General features: G+C 28.0%; 1 protein-coding gene across 2 annotated transcripts; it reads right to left on the bottom strand.

Annotated features, from left to right (window-relative positions):
• Positions 1-11,704: 11,704 nt before the first annotated feature.
• Positions 11,705-16,293, bottom strand: LOC102627160 (disease resistance protein RUN1-like). 2 transcript variants are annotated; one of them, XM_052436602.1, is made up of 5 exons: positions 15,715-16,292; positions 14,461-15,541; positions 13,721-14,020; positions 12,681-13,610; positions 11,705-12,389 (listed from the first exon to the last, which is right to left on the bottom strand). In XM_052436602.1, exons 1-5 carry the CDS (start codon positions 16,215-16,217, stop codon positions 11,871-11,873), a joined length of 3,333 nt encoding a protein of 1,110 aa, XP_052292562.1. In that variant the 5' UTR covers positions 16,218-16,292; the 3' UTR covers positions 11,705-11,870. The 2 variants fall into 2 exon arrangements, with proteins under 2 accessions (XP_052292562.1, XP_052292563.1); XM_052436603.1 differs by having other exon boundaries at positions 12,032-12,234; positions 15,715-16,293.
• Positions 16,294-22,909: the final 6,616 nt, after the last annotated feature.

Raw genomic sequence — 22,909 nt, 5'->3', positions numbered from 1 at the left:
GTAATTATTTACTATTAAAAATTTGTAAGATCAACATTATATATAAAAGTAATTTTTCAACTTTTTTTTTTTACCTTATGAATCTGTATGCCACATGAATACCTTTTGATACTTGTGATATCTAATTGAATTTTTATCAAAAAGTTGTATAGTTTTTCATTTTCATTCAAACATTAAATTTTATTTTAAAAAAACACTAACGAATACTTTCTTCAAACCTTCTACGGTGGTTCGAGACAGTTTCATATTATTTATGGAGTATCGAAAAAACACAGTTCTGAGTTCTTTGAGATGTGAAATGTAGAAGTGTTTATTGTAAACTTCAATTGATTGACACCACCGGAAAATGGGACATACACTTTCATTAGGGGGGTGGGTGTTTGGTTCGGGTTAATTAAACGGATTACATCTTTTAACTCGAACCAAATTACGAAATCGATCTGATTAAATGCACGCCTTAAAAAAAATAAAATAAAATGATCACAATGCACAATAGTGACCCTGTGACAGCCTACTCTGCATGTGCGTACTCTTTGTGTAAAGAAACAAAGCATTAGCATTAGGTTTCTTATATGATACAATTGTTGCCCAAGGCCCCAAGAGTGACTATGATGTATAGCTAGTCCTATTCCTAGTTAAAATCTCCAAATTCTGCTTATGACGATTTTGTTGCAGACATTCCCTTATTGCCCCAAATCCAAAATAGCACTAAAACATAATTTTAGTTTGTTAGGGTTGTGTGTTCATGATTTGGAGCAAAGGAATTGAAGAGCAAAGAGCATATGATTTAGAGGAGAGCAGCAAATTATAATTGATAGGTAATGACAAGTTATTTGTTGTGTACTGTATTATGAGAAGGATGATGACACATTGAAATTGACCCATAATTCATGAATCTTATTAGTTGCACTCTATCGTACCTACCGCTTGCTCGAGTTTTCTTTTCTTCTCCACATCTTGCGTGGGTCACTCTTAGTTTGGAAAATTTTTCATGGAAGCGGACAATTTCATTTTATATTGTTCATCTGATAAATAAAATAAAAACAGCTCTTTTGTGCTTTAAAATAAATGTATCTTGGGTTAAGGAGTGTTGATACTTTCTATAATCTCTTTAATGAAAAATTAACTTTGCAACTAAAGTAATCATTTGCTGTTTTATTGTTTTTTTTTTATAATTCTTACCCTAACCCGGATTATCAACTTGACTTGAATTATTAACCTAAATTGTTTTGCAACCCGAAATTAACAACCCAAAACCAAACCTAATTATGAACACGAACTAAACCAAACTGAATTTGAAATTGAATTGAACTAAACATAAATAATTTTCCAACTCGTTTGAATTGAATTCTTAAATCCGGACGTACTGCAAACCAAACTGAAAGTTGAAAAAAACCGAACCAAAAATCGAAATGTCGACCCTTACACTTTGTCATAGTTTTGTAGGAAAAATCACATTCTACAAAAAAAAAAGAAAATAATAAAAAAACAAGTTAGTGAGCTTCGAGATGAATAGTAATAATTTAATTTCACATATAAGAAAAAACACTAAAGATTAAACAATAATAGTTTTTTTTTATTACATGAGACTATTGCTCAAGACTACAACTCATATTACATGAGACTGTAACTGATATTTACAAATTAGACTATTACTGAGACAAGAGTATATTAATATCATATGAAGCACTGCCCAGATTTTAACCCTCATTAATAATCGAGGGATGTCCATTTTAACCCTCACTAATAATCGAGGGATGTCCACAATATCCATTTTAACCCTCACTAATAATCGAGGGATGTTCACTCCACTCACATTACTGGGACAAGAGTACATTAATATCATATGAAGCACTGCCCAGATTTTAACCCTTACTAATAATCGAGGAATGTCAACTCCACTCACATTTCATAAGGGAGAAAACCAACCACCACTCAAATTTTTTGAGAGAGGAATTAAGTCCCCATATTGCTATATGGGGACTCTAACTCAAGCTCTCACACATTGTGAGAGCTTGAGTTCTGAGTGGCTGATTAAACAATAATAGTTAAGTATGAACAAACATACCATCCCTGTTTTACTTTGCAAATTCAACACTCAGGAGAATTGATGGAACTCAGCACGAAGTTCAACAAATCTGACATACCACCGCATATCGATATTCTTGGAGTCAAAATAGAGATCAAATTCAGACGTTTTTTTTTTTATTCATTGATCACTTATTAACTCAGGAGAAGTGAGGATCCTAATCCTATCTAAATATATTCAAAATGGGAGTTTCAATCTTACGCGCAATGTCTGGAGACACTAGACAGGATTTGAAGCCTTAAAACTCTCCAACTTGTCGCATTGCCATAGAGTCAAGAACTCAAGCAGGGGAAATTTAGACAGCTGTTTGAGATATAAGCGTTTGAGGTTCGTACAATAAGCGACAATGATCTCAAATGAACATTCATTCATTTTGCTAAATCAAGAGCTGCTGTATGAACATTCATTCCTCTGATCTTCAGTCGTTTAAATTCACTACTGTTTTTGTCAATTGCTAACCTAATTTCCTTCATTTTGCTAAGACTAGGTAACTCCGGACTTTCGAGCCCTTTGCAAAACCAGATATCCAGACACTCAAATTAAGTCAGGAAAAAGACTTGTTTGGAGCGGACCCACCACCTCCAATTAGAATTGGAGTGGTTAGTCCAGGCAATCAGAAACAGCCAACGTCAAATAGATAGTTTTCATAGACTTGTTTTTTTTTTTTTTTCAAATTTGTATTTATCATGGCATTAAAGGGGAATGGTCTGTGTGTTACTGCTGATCCCACCATGCGACTAGGCGACGCTGTTTGACAGATCCCAAGTGTTCGCCCGTTATGGCCTTGTGAGCTTGACCCATAAATTTTTCTTTTTTGAAAGGTATCTATTTACCTATCAATGTCGGTAATTCCATTAAAAAAATGAAAACGAAAACTTAAATTTTATAATAAAAGTCAATAATTTGTTTCTATTTTCTAACGTATATAAGAAATATTTTTATTAACCACTAAATTTGTTCAACTTTTTTCAAACCTTGATTTTGTTTAAAAAATTCAAAAATAAAGTAAAAAAAAATCAAAAGCTTAAATTTTATTATTAAACTACTAAATTTGTTCGACTTTTTTCAAAAAGTGATTTTGTTTTATTTATTTATTTTTTTAAGGTAGGTGGGTAAAACCTAAATTGATTGTTTATCCTTACCTACTTCATCAGTCAAAGAAAATTGATTGAAAACCTAACCATGCTGCTAGGGACCTTTTGGCATAATTTAGGTAGTGTTATTGTTTTGTTTGAAATTTGAATTGATCTAAATTTTTTTAATACGAATATGTAAATGACATTTTTTTTAAATAAATGAATACAAGTGGTATTTCGTTTGCTTTTATAAATAATAAAAAAATTCTAAACATGGTTATTTGATATTTATGCCCTTTCAAATCAAACAAAAAAAATGATTACATTTTATAGTTTAGGAAATAAATATATGTTATAGATATATTTTTACAATATAATATTTATTTCTCATTCAGACTTTTTTCCATTTACATAAAAGTTACAAAGTTTACTTTTTTTTTATTCAAATGAAAATTCTAAAAATCATACATGAGTTAAAAAAAAAAAACAAGTAAATTTTAGAAAAAGGTTTGAAATTAATAAAATTTTAGATTTTAGATACTTAACAAATAACCCTTAGTAAAGGTTTATCTTATCAAATGATTGAAAGTTCATTTTATCGACTAATTAATAGTGATATAGGAAATTTATAGTTAGCCGGATTAAGGCCAATTCTCAACATATTTAATTATTTTTATCATTAAATTTTATGACATTACTGTACATGGTTTGCTTTTTATTTTTTTTTTCTTTTTCTTTTTCCCTCTGTATGTACATAACGTGAAGATTGGTGAAAAGAAGTGAACTCTTTATACAGCATTATCCTTTATAAACTTATCATGTTTATATTAACAAATGCGATTTTACAGGATGCAGCAATTTAGTCATATACATCATAAATAATTTTCCATTATTCGTTTGCCTTGATGCTATTTCTCACAAACAAGTGGAAGTCCAATGTATTTGATGCCTTACAGAGAATTTATATCCAAATATGGTGGAAATGCTGTTGAAATTTTTTGTTCATACTAATTATAATTACTTTGAGGTACTTGATATACAGTGTGGTTGAACGGCAGGTGTGACTACGTGTTCTGTAATTAATTATTTGTGCTATAAAATTTGGATTTTGATGGGTGTTATAATTTATCGAGAGTTGTGCAATCATTGAGAGGTTTTGTTGGAAGATTGCTGTTTGATGAAAATAGAAGTTGTGTAATCTTAAAGGATTTTTCATTAACTTGCCTAATTTTGGAGAGACAATTTTTCCATTTATTCCTTTGCCTCCATGCTATTTCTTGCAATCGTTATTTAGACCCCATTTGAATTTAAGGTTGAAATATTATAAGCGGCTTATTTCATAAATTTTAATAGAAAAAATATTTGGTAAAATTTTTAAAAGCTATTATTTTATAAGGTTCCGTTTAAGGCTGAGATTGAAATTTTATTTTTTGACAAAAATATTGTTTGGTAAATTTTTTTTAAAATTATTTATTTCTTAATTTTTTATATTTTAATAGTAATTTTTACAAGCAAGTAAAGATTAACTTTCTATTAGCAGTGTATTAAATAAGCCACTACATCTTTTCAAAGTTCCTATTATAATCTTAATATTTTAACAAAAGGACAATTATATCTTTTTTATAAACCCTAATATATAAATTATTTGATATTATATTACTGCCACAATCACATTATTGCCATATTTACTAAAATTTTCTCAAGTATCAAAGCTTTGATCCAATAAGTTTAATAATTTTTTGAATTTTACATTTATTTTTTATCATAAGAATCAATAAGGTTGTGTATGGTTACATAAAATTTTCATTAAACTATGAACTAGTTTAATGAGAATATAATACATATAACTTTTTATTTTATTTGGATTTATGTATTAGTATGATTTTTTTATCATATTTTATGTAACGATTATATAGTTTATTAGATTTCTTTTAATTGAATCTTTTTAACTTTTTGTGATATAAGCCATGTCTACCAATTTTATTAAACTACTCTAAAAAATAAAAAGCAGTTTTAGTTACTATATAATGAAACAACGCTTTTGTAATAAAATTTATAAAACACCAATCTATTTGTATAATTAACAGCTTTCTTTCATTCGGACAGCAGAAACAACTTATTCCATTAGCCACTACAATCTTAAATTAGCCCTAAGTCTCTCTATTTTATCAGCAACTCTTACAAGTAAAGAGAGAGGGGATGGTTAGCTTTTCATAAATAGCTCATTAAATAAGTCGTCACATTTTTTTTTAAAGTTTCCATTATGACTTTAATATTTTAACAAAAAAAATAGTCTTTTTTTCCATAAACATGAATATATACATAAAAGACAATTTATATTTATGTCTACTTTGATCATTATATAATAATAAAACAACACTTTTATAATAAGATTTATCAAATACATATGTTCTACTTTTCAAACTCACAACAATTGCAACAGTACAATTTATCAAAGATTACTTTTTTAATTATTTTATACATATAATGAAGTTAATTTATTTCATCAGCCACCGTAATACTAAACTAACCCTTAGTGCTGAGAAAATAAATGTTTCATATTTTCCACTTTTAGCATTAAATATTTGTTGTGCCTTAGTGTCTGAGTTATATTTTAAATATTATATAGAACACAACCAAGGCCCAATACATTGTATAAATATGAGTGGAGCTATTCGCATTCCCTTTTTTACTCTCATAAAACCCCTCTTTTAAATACACCCACTAATTAAATTCTATTCACTACCAATAACACGGATTTTAATTCCACAAATATCCTTGTACCCTTCTTTCATAGTCATTTGGGTACAAAAAGAGAAAAAAGAATGAGCGATTTTGTTTTTTCATATAAGAAAAGATTGATAGATGCTAATCCAAATTTTTTTACACTCTCAATGTGATAATACTACATGCTTCTATCTGAAGATAGAAATCAATAACAAACTTAGGAGAACAAATCACTATAACATTAGAAGAGATCAACCATCTATAATTTAAAATAAATAAATAAAAAATTCAGTCCAACAAAAACTACTAATTTAAGAATAAAAGTAAAAAAAATAATATTATCACCATAACAACAAATTGTGTTATATTTAACAAAAAATAAAAACTCAAGTTTAAAATATAAATTTACGATATAGGGGTTTTACAAGAATTTTTTAAGGGTGCTAATAGCTCTACTGTATAAGTATTCATTTAAAGCCCCACAAATAATTGAAGCCCACTAAAACCAAAAATAAGAAATCAAAGACAATACTCTCAAGCCACCAGAGAGATTCAAACTTTCCTAAGACATGCCAACCAACCAAGGAATTTAATGGCTTATACATTTATGATGTGTTTACTTCATGGAATGAGAATGTGAATGAAATTTCAATGTTTACTTAGGAAAAATAAATGAGAATATAAATGTGCTGGAATGCCATTGATGTGTTTACTTGACAAAATAAATAGAAATGATGAATGTGAATGAAAATCAATTTACCAAAATACTCATAGTATTAATAATTAATTTATCATTATTAATAATATTATCATTATTGTTGTTATTATTACTATTATTATTATTATTAAAAATAATATTATCATTATTAACATTTATTATTAATATTAATATTATTATTATTCTTATTATATTTTATTAACTTTATTATTTTAGTTATTATTAATTACTGTTAATATTAGTTTTAATAATATTATCATTATTAATATTTATTATTATTATTATTAAATTTTAGTAACTTTAATATTTTAGTTACTACTAATTATTGTTATTATTATTTTTATTAATATTATCATTATTAACATTTATTATTATTATTTTTCTTTTTAATTAATATCATTTTTATAATAATATTTATACATGTATCTAGATAGTGAAAATTACATTATTATTATTATTATTATTATTATTAAATTTTATTAACTTTATTATTTTAGTTATTATTATTTTTATTATTAATAATAACAACAATAATGATAATATTGTTAATAATGATAAATTAATTATTTTTATCATTATTTTTATTGTTACTAATGATAATATTAATAAAAATAATAATAATAATAATTAATAATAACTAAAATAATAAAGTTGATAAAATTTAATAATAATTATAATAATTATTATTATTATTAATGACATTTAAAATAATAAAATTAATTGTGATTTGAATGAGGATAATTTGGGAAATATGAAAAAATTATAGGGATACAAAAGTGAACATATATTCAATTCTCATTCCTTCATTTTCATTCCCAACCTCTCCATGGGAATAATATTCTCATTCCTTATTCTCAAATTGTGTGGGACCCACATATTTTATTCTCATTCTCAAATTACATTTTGTCAAGTAAACATGAGTTTAATTCCCATTCCTTCATTCCCATTCCCCATTCTGTGATGTAAACACACCATTAGGTTTGGGGACAACAATTTCTTTCAACCAAAGATAGGTGGAGGTTATTATATGATTGATTGTTTTGTATATATAAGAAGTGTGTATTAATATTTGCTTATTCTTTTATAACTTGTCCTCATGATTTATTAATTGTTTTCGAGAATTAAAGAAAAGTAATGATACACATCCTAAAATTTCATCTTAAATGATGTGATATTCATCAATTGAATGATAAAAAAAATGTAACTAATTCACTTGAACATTGTCAAAAATTATCAACAACTTAATAAATAACACATCACATATCACATTATTTGAGATAAAAGTTTTGGATGTCTTATCATTATTCAAAGAAAAGTATTGAAAATACACCTACAAAGAAAGAAACCAGGCAAAAAAAAAAAAAGTTTACACACAGACACAAATTTGTAAATAGGAAGAGATATTTATTTACCGAAATGTATCAGCTGCGATTTCTTCATTATAGCTGAAACTTCCGCTTGGATTTTCTGTTTTATAATTCCATAAAAGCTGAGGCTTAAAATAAATACATCCCACATTTTTTCACCAGGCAACACTCTGAATAATCATTAAAAAATCCCTTCAAATAGAACTGGACTTCCACATGATCACCAAAGAAATAGTACTCCATAAGTAAGTGATCTGTCTCTACGTAATTAAATCCCCTAAGAAATATCCGCGTGACATGGAAGCAAAGGAGTGACTCTAATATTATATTATTGGAATACTTAATTTATATTTTAACTGAAGTGTTATCAATTAATAAAATTTTACTATTTAAATTAAAAATGATCGGACTAAATAATTATCTATCACTTGATTTATTAGTATTATAAGATATGAAAAATTTAATTATGGAGGTGAATTATAAAAATTTGAGCATAAGGTGTAATTTATGGCTTTGAGGGTATTATAATAATTTTATTACTTTCAATTATGGATTAAGAAGTTATAGTTTATATGGTTAATATCCACTTAGAGTAATGTTGCATAAAGTTAATTGTATTTTCTCATTTTCAGAAAGTAATTATGTAATTTCTTTGGCTTAGGAGGAGCTATGAATGTGAGTTAATCTATAGATGTTAACGATAGCCGAGCTTGAGTGTTGTCATAATGAGTGAAAAATACTTGTTAAGTCCATTATTTATAGAGATGATATCTTATGACAAATCTAGTTAAATTAGAATTTTATTTATTGAATATCTTGTAATAGGGTTTAACTTATTAAATCCCTAATTTAGTGAAATTCCAATTTAGTAGGAATATTTGTTTTTTAGTTTAATTATATGTCTAATTTAGTAAGTCCATTAGTGACGAGATTCTATAATTGATGCTTAGGATTTAGAGAAAGAAGTTGGTTCAAACAAGAAGTATATTAAATGCTTTAAATATTTTTTAGGAGACAAGTAGGCAAGAATATTAGATTTATTCCTATTAAGATTTATAGGAATTATCATACTAATAATTGTTGTCTTGCTTATACCACCAATACCCCAAATCCCTAATAGAGGTGCAGCGCCTAATAGAGATTCAGTTTCTTCAATTCTTGATTCTACTCCAACTAGCTGGATTTTGTTATTACTTGGAACCACTTTAGGTAGTTTCTCCAAAATGTCATCAATAACTTTCTTTATAAATTCAGATTCATTCCTAGCAAATGCAAAACATAGCGTTAAGTTCAAAATTGAGACCAAAAAAAAAAAAAAAAGAGTGCAGTTCAATTTTTAATTTGATGCTATTGTTTTTAAATTGGTTACATAAGAATCAAACTTGAGTTAAAAAAATAAAATGAGAAAAAATGAGTAATATGTGATGTAACCTAATAATCTTCATCAAATGATTTAATATTTAACTTTAGAATGTTTGATATTGTTGATTACCCTAATAATAAAATAATGGTAAGTTCTTGTTTAGTCCCTGTATTTTAACTTAAGTGTCTGTTTATTTCTTATATTTTAACAGAGGCCTCAAGGCATCCTTACTGTTAAATCTATTACACTCCTACCCTATACGGACGACAAAATTACATACCAACTAGCAAATCCGCCCAAACTTACCCGCAAAGACCCACCCACTACAAGTAATTTTGCAGGTTGCAGACATGTTTGGTATTTCAAACTTAAACTCGTGGGTTGCATGTGGGTTTGGTATTGAGAAAAAACCCTCTGGATACCCACATGAGTATTTGCCAACCCACATCTTTTATTTTAATTGTTTATATTTTTAATTTTAATCATAAAAATTACATTAAAAAATTTAATCATAAATATGTGTAAATTAAACTTCATATATATATATATATATAGAAATTTTATAACTTTTAAGCTTAATATTACTAATATTTTATTTTAATTTGATTGATTTTGTTTGTTTTGCTCTAACGACTTGAACCTAATGATTGCTAATTAAAGTTGAGTTTTTATTTATTTAATTAATTGTTAACGATAGTTATACAAAATATACTTATTAGTATTTTCGATAATTCTTATATATTGATTAAAAGATAGAGCAAGGTGTTGATATTAGTGATGATGGTTTGGCTGCAACAGAAATATTCTATGTCAGATTTAATATATTTTGTATATTCGTTTAATGTTGAAATTTTAATTTCTTATTTTCATTAGTAAAATCTAGAATTGAGTTTTGTATGCGGATTTTTTAGGCTATGGTTATAAATTTATATTTGAATCACTTAATTTAATTTTTTTATGTATTATTAAAATTTTTTTTTTATATATTTGTGATTTAAATGAGAAAACCTATAAAAAAAATTCACTGGGTGCTATAGATTAGTTTGTTAATTGTTAAAACCTGGGTCTGGGTCCAAGTATCGAAATGCTTGAACCTGGCCCTGATGTAATTTTTAAACACCCAGGCCGGGTTTTTTATCCGGGTACACCGGATTTTGTAAATTTTTAATATTCTATATGTAATTTTTAAATTTTTTATAATTTTTAAAATTTTAAATTTATTTCAATGAAATCAGCATGAAAATATAAACTTTAAATGTTTAAAACTATATATATATATATATATATATATATATATATATATATATATATATATATGTGTGTGTGTGTGTATAATAGGTGAGTTAAATAAATATAAATATTAAAAATAATATATATTTTATAATTTTTTAAATAAAATTCGGGTTTCGAGCCGGCTCGTGGGTTTATAAAGTGATGCCTAGGACTGGTCTGGCTTCATACCCAAGCTTAATATTATCTGGCCCACATCGCCCGAGTTTGGACCGGGCGGATATTTTTGTCACCCTTAAAACCCGCAATAGATGGGCTTTTTTTTAAAAAATAAAAACTCACTATCGATTGTGGGTGAATTTAATAATTTAAAATTTTTATGGGTGCGGGTTAGGTTGTATTTATTAGTTCACTACGTACTCTATTTATTTCTATTGTATTATCTTCTTGTTGTTTATCTTTACAATTACTACAAAAGAATTTTCCTTTGTTTGTATCTCTATATCCTAATTCAAATTTTTTATCATAGTCTGAATAATTTTTACCAAAAAAACCTGATTCTATTTATGAGTTTGATTCTTAACTTGAATTGACTTGAATTGTTACTAGTGTCTGATTCACTACTACTAATACTGCATATACTATCATTGCCAAATAATTGATCTACATTAAGAATTTCCTCTATGTCTGAAATCTGCTCTTCTATATTATAACTGTCTACTTCTAATTGATTGACTTTTTTTATTCTCAGGGCAATGTGGTTTAATTTCTTTTATATATTCTTTTTCCCTTTTGAATGTTTTTCTAACTTTTTGTTTATTATTATATTTAGTAAGAGACTGTTATTAATGAAAGTTTCAATCTTTTTCCGGCATAAAGCCAGTTGAAGCCAGTTGTTTGATGCGCATACCTACCTGTTTGATGAAATGTCTCACTAAATCTATGAGTACCATAACCAGAGACTAATTAATCGTTACCAATGAATTAATCTGCTTTCACCAAAAAAGAAGCCATGACATGCAAATCAGTAGCATGTATGATAATTAAATATTATTGACACTGCACACCTGGACGCTCTCCGAAAGTTGTTCAATACTGCAACGAGGCAATTCAAGGAAAACAAGTATCTCCCTATGAATATTTGAAGCCAATGATTTATATATGGGAAGAAAAGAATTAAAGAAAAGTAATAAAAACAGATAGAAGGAAAAGAAACCAAGCTAGCAAAACAAGGTTTATGAATATAAGATTTATTAATTTACTGAAAAGTAGCAGCTACTATGATATCTTAAAGAATATTTCAATCGAGAGTACCCCTTGGATCTTCTGTGGGTTCCGTAGAATCAGGGGCGTACAATAAATGAATCCCACATTTTTTCACCGGGCAACAATCCAAACGTTCACGTTGATTACGATCATCCTCTAAATAGAACTTGACTGCCACATGATCGCAGTTGTGTTTCCGGAAAGCACTAAAATCATGCTCACCAAAGAAATAGTAACCCAAAAGTAAGTGATCTGACTCTACATAATTAAATCCCCTTAGAGAACTCCGTCTGACCAGTAGCTCAGTACAATCTTCAGGTTTGGCTTTCATGAATTCACAGAACAAGTTAAACCACCTCTTCTCTTTGACATGATGGTCTCGAAATCCTACAACAGCGCTGTAAGCAAAGCCAATCACTTTGTTATTACTGAACCAACCTACAGGTGGCATCTTCAAGGTTATAGAAGAAGATCCCAAACTTTGAAAGCTAAACCACTTTGGAATTTCATTCCCAGGTAATAATACTCGACCTGAACTTTGGAAAAAATCTCCCTGTACCAAAGATCATAATTTTGAAGAACTGTTGTTAAATTTAATTTTAAATAAAAAATTAACAATATAGCATTGGAACGATGATCTAGTGAGCACTAGTGCCCACCATATGGATGAGCATTTGGATATGTGGCAGAATTCTACAACTCCCAGTGAATAGCATTAAGGCTGTGGATTAATTAAGCAATGCGATGTGCCACTCTCGTTCTCCATAAGATGAGCATTATTGCCCACTAGATCATTACTCAGTAACATTGTATAGATTAAAAGGATCTAAAATACACAACATACCTTTTCCTGTAATTGTTTCCAACGTGCTATTGCCATAACCTGAATTTCTTGCTGAGCATCTTCGAGAATTTCCCTGATCTCGTTGCGATCCAATTTCAAATTATTTCTTAGGTCAAAATACTGAGGATCACGACTTGGGAATACTAAACCTGGAGATGATTCCAGTGCTGTGCAATGATGTGCATCTAACTCACTTAGATTGCATGGAAGCTTTGGTAAGGATTGAAGCCTCTCACAATAACTCAATTTAAGATATGCCAACTTAGAAAGATGTATGATGCTCTCTGGTAGTCTCTCAAAATTGTTTTTCTCTAGATACAATTCAAGTAATAAGGATAATTGTCCGAGATTTTCAGGTAACTCCGTGATGCCGCAATCAGTGAGATATAAAGACGTTAGATTTTGCAAGCCATCAAAATTGTTCAAACGAACAATGGACAACGGCACTTCTCTTATAGCAGTTCCTTCAGCATTCAAACTGTTCAAAGCTTCTAAATTTCCAAGTTCATTGGGCAAACTCTTAAGACTTGAGCACCATCTGAGATAAATAGAATTCAGAGATTTCAACTTGCATAGGCTGCTTGGGAGACTCTTCAGCCTTTTACAATGATCAAGGTATAAGGCCGAAAGCCCAGATAGACATTCTATGGATGAAGGCAGTTCTTCGATTGCAGTTCCATTTAAATACATCACTTCAATATTACCAGCTGATGAGATCTCTGGAAGCGTTTTTAGTTTTGAGCAACCCCAAAGATCAAGTTCTTTAAGAAATTCCAAACGAAATATTCCAGGGGGAAGAATTCTCAAACTTTTGCAATTGTTTAGATTGAGGTTAACTAGTTTGTCCAGATGCAGAGTCAACGAGTGGTTTGGAGATTTGGTGAAAAAATTGGAGGCCCGGCTTATTATCTGCTTTAACTTACCATTATGCTGCTCCAAAAAAAATAGAAGCCCAGACATACAAATCGTTAGCACTTAAGTACAATAAATAATTAAACATTATTACTGAAACATTGCATAAATATGAAGATTTTATATACCTGGACACTATCCCAAAGTTGTTGAATATTACCATGAGGCATTTCAATTGAAACAAGTTTCTCTGGATGAATATTTGTCGGTAATGATTTTAGTGGATATCCATACCAGTGAAGATAACTCACTTCAGCAAATCCAGGTCCTACCAAATAAGACACCTTACATTTGTTCTCTCCATCATCTTTAGAGTTATAAAATTTCAAAAATCTCAATTTACGCATCTTTGTGAAAGTATCTGGATGCAGGTGGATCTCTTTTATTCTAGACATATCCAAGCAGATACCCTCAACTTTTTCGGTCCCCTAACAATCAATGAAAGACCAGAAAGTTAAATTCAAATTTAAATTAATGTTCAAGTTAATTGAAAGCCTACGTACAAAAGAAACATTGTAATACAAACAATACTAAGCATATAAAGTATCCATGTTTGTTTGCCATACTTCTAGATGTAAATTGACTTGCCTATGTCCAAAAGAAACATAGTAATACAAACAATACTAAACATATAAAGTATTTATGTTTGTTTGCCATACTTTTAGATGTAAATTGACATTGTAATGTATCTATGTTTGTTTGCTAGATTTTTTGTTGTAAATTGACATTGCAAAATTTTTTTTTTCCTTTTATTATTGCCAGTTCTTCTATTGATTTTATATCCCATCTATTTATACATAATTATAAGTAAAGTTTACATATCCAATAGCATTCCAAAATAACATAAAGTCTCAAACAAAATGCTTACCGTATTAAAGGTCAAAACTTCAATAATATCCTCATGATGCCACAGCCGACTGCGTTCTCCTGGAATTTTCACGGATTCTTGCCTGACAATTTCCCTACCCATTTCTTGTAACAGATCATGCATTGTTATTCCGTTGTCGCGTATGACAATAAGAGACTTATTGACAAGATCACTTATTCCTATTTGTGCATCAAAGCCACAAGCATTAAGAAATTTTATAATGAAGTCTTTATCTTTCCCTTTAAAGAAACAAACAATGTCTAGAAAAATATCTTTCTCTTCATCATCCAGATCATCGAAACTTACTTTTAGCACATTTTGGATCTCCACATTAGGAATTCTTTTCAATTTGTTTATTGCGCTTTCCCAAACTTCCTTTTCCCTTCCAAATAGATAGCAACCCAAAATTTCCAGTGCTAAAGGGACACCTCGAGCATAATTTATTACAACCTCTGACAATTCCTTATAACCTACTTCAGGAAGACGGTTTTGTTTGAAGGCATGTCGACTAAAAAGCTCAAGGGCATGATTGTGTTCTAATACTTTCATCTCATAAATGTCTCTCTCTTTCACAACCCAATTTTTAAGGACTTGTTGATCTCTTGTGGTTAGTATGATACGACTTTCAGGCAGAAACCAATCAGAACCTCTGATTAAGGATTTTATTTGTCTGAAACTAGTCACATCATCGAGAACAATCAGAACCTTCCTGCGGCTGAGCCTTCTAATGTTGAAGTCGATATCAGGAATCACATTTACATCCTTCAATACTTCTTTAAAAAGTTTTTGCTGCAACCTAGCTAATCCACCAGGGCTCTGCGATTCTTCTCTTACATTTTGAAGGAAGCAAGAACCTTCAAAATTTCTGGAGATTTTGTTGAAAATCACCCTAGCAATTGTTGTCTTGCCTACACCACCGATGCCCCAAATCCCTAATATAGGTGCAGCAGCTAATAGAGATTCAATTTCCTCAACTCTTGATTCTACTCCAACTAGCTGATTTTTGTTATCAAATGGAGCCACTTTAAGCAGCCTCTCCAAAATCTCATCAACAACTGTCTTTATAAGTTCAGATTCATTCCTAGCAAATACAAAAGACATAGTAATAAGTTCAAAAAGAGATCAAAAGGAGAGTTTTTAGTTAGTTCCGATGTTTAATTTGATACAGAATTATTTGCTTTGAAATTAGTTATATAACACTAGAACTTGAGTAAATAAAAATAATTATAAAATTCGTGATAAATTGACTGTTACCTGAAGACATGAGAATCAAAGCCAGAGAGATTGGCTGCTTCAGTTAAAGCACTACTCCACCTTTGCTTCTTGTCTGGAAATCTTTCTCCAAGCTTCGAAAATGAAACCCCAAAACTCTCAATTTGCTTTCTCACATGTGATGGATCGACCCGATAGAAAACTGGTATCACAATCTGTGCATACTCTTTCCTGCAATCGAGGATCTTTAAAAGTTCATCGAGGCACCATCTGGAAGAAGCATACCCTTCAGAGAATACGATAACTGATATGCTTGATGCTTCAATTGCATCAAGAAGAGACTGTGAGATTTCATTTCCTCTGACGAGTTGGTCATCAATGAAAGTTTCGATATTCGTTTGACACAAAGCTGAATAAAGATGGCTAGTAAAGCTGTCACGGGTTTCCTCTCCTCTGAAACTAAGAAAAACATCATACTTATTGTTTCGAGGATTATTTATCAAACTCAAACTGCTGGATGGACGAGAAGAAGAAGAAGAAGCCATAACAACTTAAAGAAACAGTTCAATTGATTAGAGATTTTGATGATTGGAAAATTTATTTGGGATGTGATAATAATTTTGTATAGTAGATTACCATCTGCTATTTATTGCTTTTCTTTTTTATTTTGTAAAGTAGATACAACAATTTCAATGAGGCGATGGCACCGAGTAGCCCACAGTCATGATAAAAAGTAAAACGCGGAGATTATCGTGAATATGCCGCGAAAATTAGTTGGAAATCAAATGAGATTTCAAGACGGTGGGTCCAACAAATTTCTTTTTCCTCTTTCATGTCCATCCTATAATTTCTTGGAAGCTCCTTATATGAATAGTTGCGGGGAATTTCAAGATATTGTGTTGATATCAAATTACTTATTTTTTTGGTAATAAATTAATTAATTAAAAGTAATTATCTGAACTTTGACTAAAAATTGGGTATAAAAAAATAGAAAAATTCAAAATTTGGTACCTCATCAATATTCAATACCTTTTGGTACCATTTAAATATTTAATTTCCATTCAACTAAATTAAGCTTTGGGGGGGACACAAAAAGAAAAAAGAAAAAGTAATAGCCAAACACTTTCTTTGATTCTTCCCAGAAAGCTCGTGACAATTTCACCGATTTTTTTTTTCTTCATCCTTTTTAAAGTTGATAGAATATTTTCGGTTTCACCTTTCAGGTCATCCTCCTGTGCAGTGCTGTATAACATCAGCCTGCTTTTGCGACCTGGAAAGCCGGTATTTCATCTGCCCCTAATTTAGGTTAAACATTCTTATTAATTGGTTCATTTGTTCCACTTCCCAATCCACTAGTTTTGTGTTCAATATTCCTATTAAACTCATTAAATATTAATATTTTAGGTTAGATTCCAAGTAAATTCATTTCTAATTAAATAAGTACCTAAATTTGATTAAACTTTCTCCCTTTTTGTTTTACATGTTTCAACTAATTATTCTATCATTTTTATGTTGAATGTTTCGTACTAACTTGGTAATATTCCAATTATTTGGATGAAGTACCAAATTTACTTTAATAATTTTATTTTTGGTTAATAACCCATAATTTTGGTTATACTTTCTCATTTATGGGTTTATTTATTTTAATTATTATTCCACTAGTTTTGTATTTAATATTCCAATTAACTTGATAAGATTTCAATTATTTAGGTTAAATACCAAATTTTTTTTTGTTAGGCTAGTTCTTGATTTTGGTTAATTTTTTTAATTTATAGGTTCATATATTACAACTTATTGGTTCACTAATTTTGTGTTTGATATTCCTATTAAATTCATTAAATACCAATATTTTGGATTAGATTCTAAGTGACTTTTATTTTCTGTTGGATGTGTTCCTAATTTTTGTTTCGCTTTCTCTCTTATTGTTTCATGTATTTTAGCTAGTTATTCCTTTAGTTTTATGTTGAATTTTCTCATTAACTTGGTAAGATTTCGATTACTTGGGTTAAGTAACAAGTTTATTTTTTATAGTTTATTTTTGGTTAGATTAGTCCATAATTTTGGCTATGCTTTCATCCTCATGGGTTCATGTATTTAAACTATTATTCCACTAGTTTTGTGTTAAACGTTCCCATTAACTTTGTAGCATTCCAATTATTGGATTAAATTATAAATTTACTTGTATTACCAAAAACAATATTATTAATAAGATGAATTATATTTAACCATTTACTATTTTAGCATATATCAACTTACCATATAATACTAAAAAAATCTTTATTGCAGCCATTAATCTTTTCCAATATTTTGGTACCTCATCAATATTCAATACCTTTTGGTACCATTTAAATATTTAATTTCCATTCAACTAAATTAAGCATTGGGGGGAACCAAAAAAAAAAAAGGTAATAGCCAAACACTTTCTTTGATTCTTCCAAGAAAGCACGCGGCAATTTCACCGATTTTTTTTTCCCTTCATCTTTTTTAAAGTTGATAGAATATTTTCGGTCATCCTCGTGTGCAGTGCTGTATGACATACAGCCTGCTTTTGCGACCTGGAGAGCCGGTATTTTACCGGTTGTACTTATCCATTCAATTAATTTGTTTTCGCTGAAAAAATATATTAGAACACAGATTAAAATAAAGAAAATTATAAATTAAGATAAGATATTGAATGATACAAATATGTTAATAGATTTTATTTAAATAAAATAAATTAAATTATGAAAAAATTATAATATAATTATATTCCTACACTATTGGTTAAATACCAATGTATTGAGTAGTTGTTCTAAATTAGTTTCATCAGTCTCTAATTTTAATTAAACTTCTCATTTTTGGGTTCTAAAGTTCCAATTTTCATGTTCTATTTTTTTTTTATCAAATTCTAACATTATAGATAAATATTTAGTTTTGTTTAAACTTTCTCACTTACAGGTTCTAAAGTTCGAACTAATTAATTGCTAGTTTTGGGATACATGTTTCTATTTTTTGGGTCAAATTTCAACATTAGACACAAGTCTCTAGTCTTGGTTAAACTTTTTGATAGTTAGTTCTAAAGTTCCAACTAATTTAACTATAGGTTTTGGGTTTCATGTTCCCATTTTTTCATCATATTTCAACGTTATAGATATGTATTTAGTTTTAGTTAAACTTTTTCATATATGGGTTCCAAAGTTCCAATTAATTAACCACTAGTTTTGGGTTCATGTTCCTATTTTTTTGGTCAAATTTCAATATAATACATAAGTCTCGAGTCATTGGTTAAACTTTCTCATATTAGGTTCTAAAGTTTTAACTAATTTAACTACAAGTTTTAGGTTTTATATTCCTATTTTTTTTTTATCAAATTCCAACATTATTGATAAATCTCTAGTTTTGTTTAAACTTTCTCAAATTGGATTCTAAAGTTCTAATTACTTGAACCACTAGTTTTTGTTTATGTTCAATTTTTTTTTAACATTCCGACATTATAGATAAGTCTCTAATTTTAGTTAAACTTTCTCATTTTTGGGTTATAAAGTTCCAACTAATTAATCACGAATTTTGGGTTTCATAATCCTTTTTTTTGGGTTAGATTTCAATATTATAAATACGTCTCTAATTTTGGTTAAAGCTTTCTCATCTTTGGGCTCTAATATTCCAACTTTCATGTTCCCATTTTTTTTTAATCAAATTCCAATATTATATATAAGTATTTAGTTTGTGTTAAAATTTATCATTTTTCGGTTCCAAAATTTCAACCTTCATGTTCCCTTTTTTTTTCCCCAATTAGATTCCAATATTATATACAGGTGTTCCAAGTTGATTTTTTATTTACAATAATATTGATAAGGTAAAATATATTTGAATCCCATTCTATTTTATGAAATATCAACTTTCTAAAAAATAATGAAAACATATTGTTATAACCCCCAATCTTTTTCATCTTGCTTTAAAACCATTTTATTATTAAAAAATAAAATAAAACAAGAAAATTTATAAATAATTAACAAAAATATATTTGAGTGAGAAATTAATTTAAATGAATGTTAAAAAAATATAAAATAATCATGTCCTAAATCTTTTGGTTAAAAATCAAGATATTAGGTAGATGTTCTAAGTTAATTTCATATGTCCCTAATTTAGGTTAAACTTTCTTATTAATTAACTTATTTGTTTCTACTTCCCAATCCACTAGTTTTGTGTTCAATATTCCGACTAAATTCGTCAAATATTAATATTTTGGGTTAGATTCCAAGTAAATTCATTTCTCGTTGGATAAGTACCTAAATTTGGTTAAACTTTCTCCCCTTTTTTGGCATGTTTCAACTAATTATTCCATCATTTTTGTGTTGAATGTTCGTACTAACTTGGTGATATTCCAAATATTTGGATGAAGTACCAAATTTACTTTAATAATTTTATTTTTGGTTAAATAAGTCCATAATTTTGATTATTCTTTCTCGTTTATGGGTTATATGTTTTAACTATTATTCCACTAGTTTTGCATTTAATATTTCTAATTAACTTGACAAGATTCCAGTTATTTAAATTAAATACCAAAATTATTTTTTTGGTTAGATTAGTCCTGATTTTGGTTAAATTTTTTAATTTATAGGTTCATATGTTTTAGATTAGTTTATGATTTTAGTTAAATTTTTTAATTTATAGGTTCATATGTTTTAACTTATTAGTCCACTAATTTTGTGTTTGATATTCCTACTAGATTCATTAAATACCAATATTTTGGATTAGATTTTAAGTAACTTTTATTTTTTGTTGGATGTGTTCCTAATTTTTTTTTAAACTTCATCTCTTATTGTTTCATGTGTTTTTGCTAATTATTCCTCTAGTTTTATGTTGAATTTTTTCATTAACTTGGTAAGATTCTAATTACTTTGGGTTAAATAACAAATTTACTTTTTATAATTTATTTTTAATTAGATTAGTCCATAATTTTGGTTATGCTTTCTTCCTCATGGTTTCATATATTTCAACTATTGTTCCACTAGTTTTGTGTTAAACATTCTCATTAACTTCATAGCATTCCAATTATTGGGTTAAATTATAAATTTACTTGTAATACCAAAAAGAATATTATTAATAATATGAATTATATTTGACCCTTTACTATTTTAGCAAATATCAACCATAGAATACTAAAAAATCTTTATTGCAACCATTAATCTAAGTCCCTTTTTTTCTGTCTTCATTACTTCATAAATCTCTTGAAGTTGATCGTATGTATATGTGAGCTTTAATAATAGGTAACAGTGAATGCAATTGCTATGCTTCTCAAAAAAAATATTTTTTAATCTTTTTAAAAATATGACAAGTTATTTAGAAAAGGTAAAGGATAAATTTAGAAAAGAGAATAAAAATTGTTGAGGGAAATAGGAAAACACTAATCGTTCTTTCTCTACCAAAAAAAAAAAAAAATTATTGCTTAGATGCTTTCAACGTACCCTTGCCTAAATAATAGTGAGGTTTGGGTTAAGATTTGGTAAAACAATGTTTAAGGGGGAATTAGATTAAGTATATTGTTCGGGTTTGTTAAAGGGAGAAGGGGTGTTGCATCAAGAAAATTTTAAAACATTAATTCTGGATTTTGATAGAAAGAAGAGGGAGAATGCATCTGTTGATTTTGAGCGAGGGAAGCGCGATAGATATTTTGTGATGAGCAAGGGTGATAATGTTTTAGCTATTTTAGAATTTCTTTCTATTCAAGTCCAGTCAGCCACCGTCTTTACATCGATGAAAATTAAAAGAAAAGAAAAAACTAAAAGTTTTCAGTTTCACACGAAAAAAATGGTAAGTTAGTTTTTCATTTACGCCATAAATTTCCCTGCCTATAATTTATTAAAATTTAAATTACTTTAATATTTTTACAATAATGTTATTATTATTTTTATTTTGTACCCAGTTAATGTGTCAATAATTATTTAATTATTTATTGTCATGTGTATATGTATGCTATTAAATTCTCATAAGTAATACAACTCAATCAATTGATGACACATAAGATGCCACATTAGTTGTCATACAAACAAAGTATCCCAAATGAGTAACATAGCTTTATTATCTATCCATTGTAAAATAATTATATTAAACTTTTAAATAAATTTTATGTTAATGTATATACACCGTGTAACACTATATAAGTGTAATATTACTCAAATTTATTGAATTTATTTTAAAAATGAAACTATCATGATTAAATTATATAATTATAAATAAATTATAACTTTTAAATTATAAATTATATAACTTTTAAATAAATTTTATGTTAATGTATATACACCGTGTAACACTATATAAGTGTAATATTACTCAAATTTATTGAATTTATTTTAAAAATGAAACTATCATGATTAAATTATATAATTATAAATAAAACACTATGTTTAACGAAAATAATATAACATTACCACATAAATCTATTTTTAAATGATTATATACAAAACAATACAGTTGGGGGTCACTATAGTTAAAAGACATAATTGTCCAAAAAGGTGTAGTTTGACTAATATAAAAATAGGAACGTGTTTGTGACTATTTGACTAACCCACGAATGTGTCAATAACCTATCTCTTAATGTTTACAATACAATGTGAATAACAGTTGAAATTGTAACTTACAAGTTATTCGATCATAAGAGGCGGCCGATTGTCTTTCAACCTCTTTGTTTAACTAGCTATCTGAGCTATACTAATATGAGAGACAAGAGTTAAAGATTATTATTATTATTATTAATGTCATATATAATTAGACCATATATATATTCTGATAATAAAACGTCTAATATAGAGATCAGTTTAATCAAATTAATAATGACTTATAATGATCATAATTAACTACATTAAAAAAAATTATCTTATAATAATATCATTAATCATGGAACAACTAATTGCAAAAGATAAAAACAAATTAATACCACACAAAAGATTAAATAAAGTAATTAATTTAATGATTTCACCTAAGTTTGTATGAATTACTCCGCGTAAGAGATTATTCTTGAGTATTATTTAAAAAAGATCAAATATTAGATGCTTTATATTTTTCTAATATACAATATTCTTTTAGAGGGTATCCATAAAACATATTAATATTAGTTGAAAAAATGTTATGATATTTTTTAAGTAAAATATCATTAAACTTATAGCATAATATTAATATTTAATTTATAATTATTTTTATTTAATTATATTTAAAAGTTTCTTTGATTTGTGTTAGTTATATAAGTATATTTTCATGA

This window comes from Citrus sinensis, chromosome 3 (assembly GCF_022201045.2).
Source record: "Citrus sinensis cultivar Valencia sweet orange chromosome 3, DVS_A1.0, whole genome shotgun sequence".
In the NCBI taxonomy this organism is placed as follows: Eukaryota; Viridiplantae; Streptophyta; class Magnoliopsida; order Sapindales; family Rutaceae; genus Citrus; species Citrus sinensis.
Note: the sequence above shows the minus strand (reverse complement) of the source record. Positions and strands in the feature narration are given on the sequence as shown.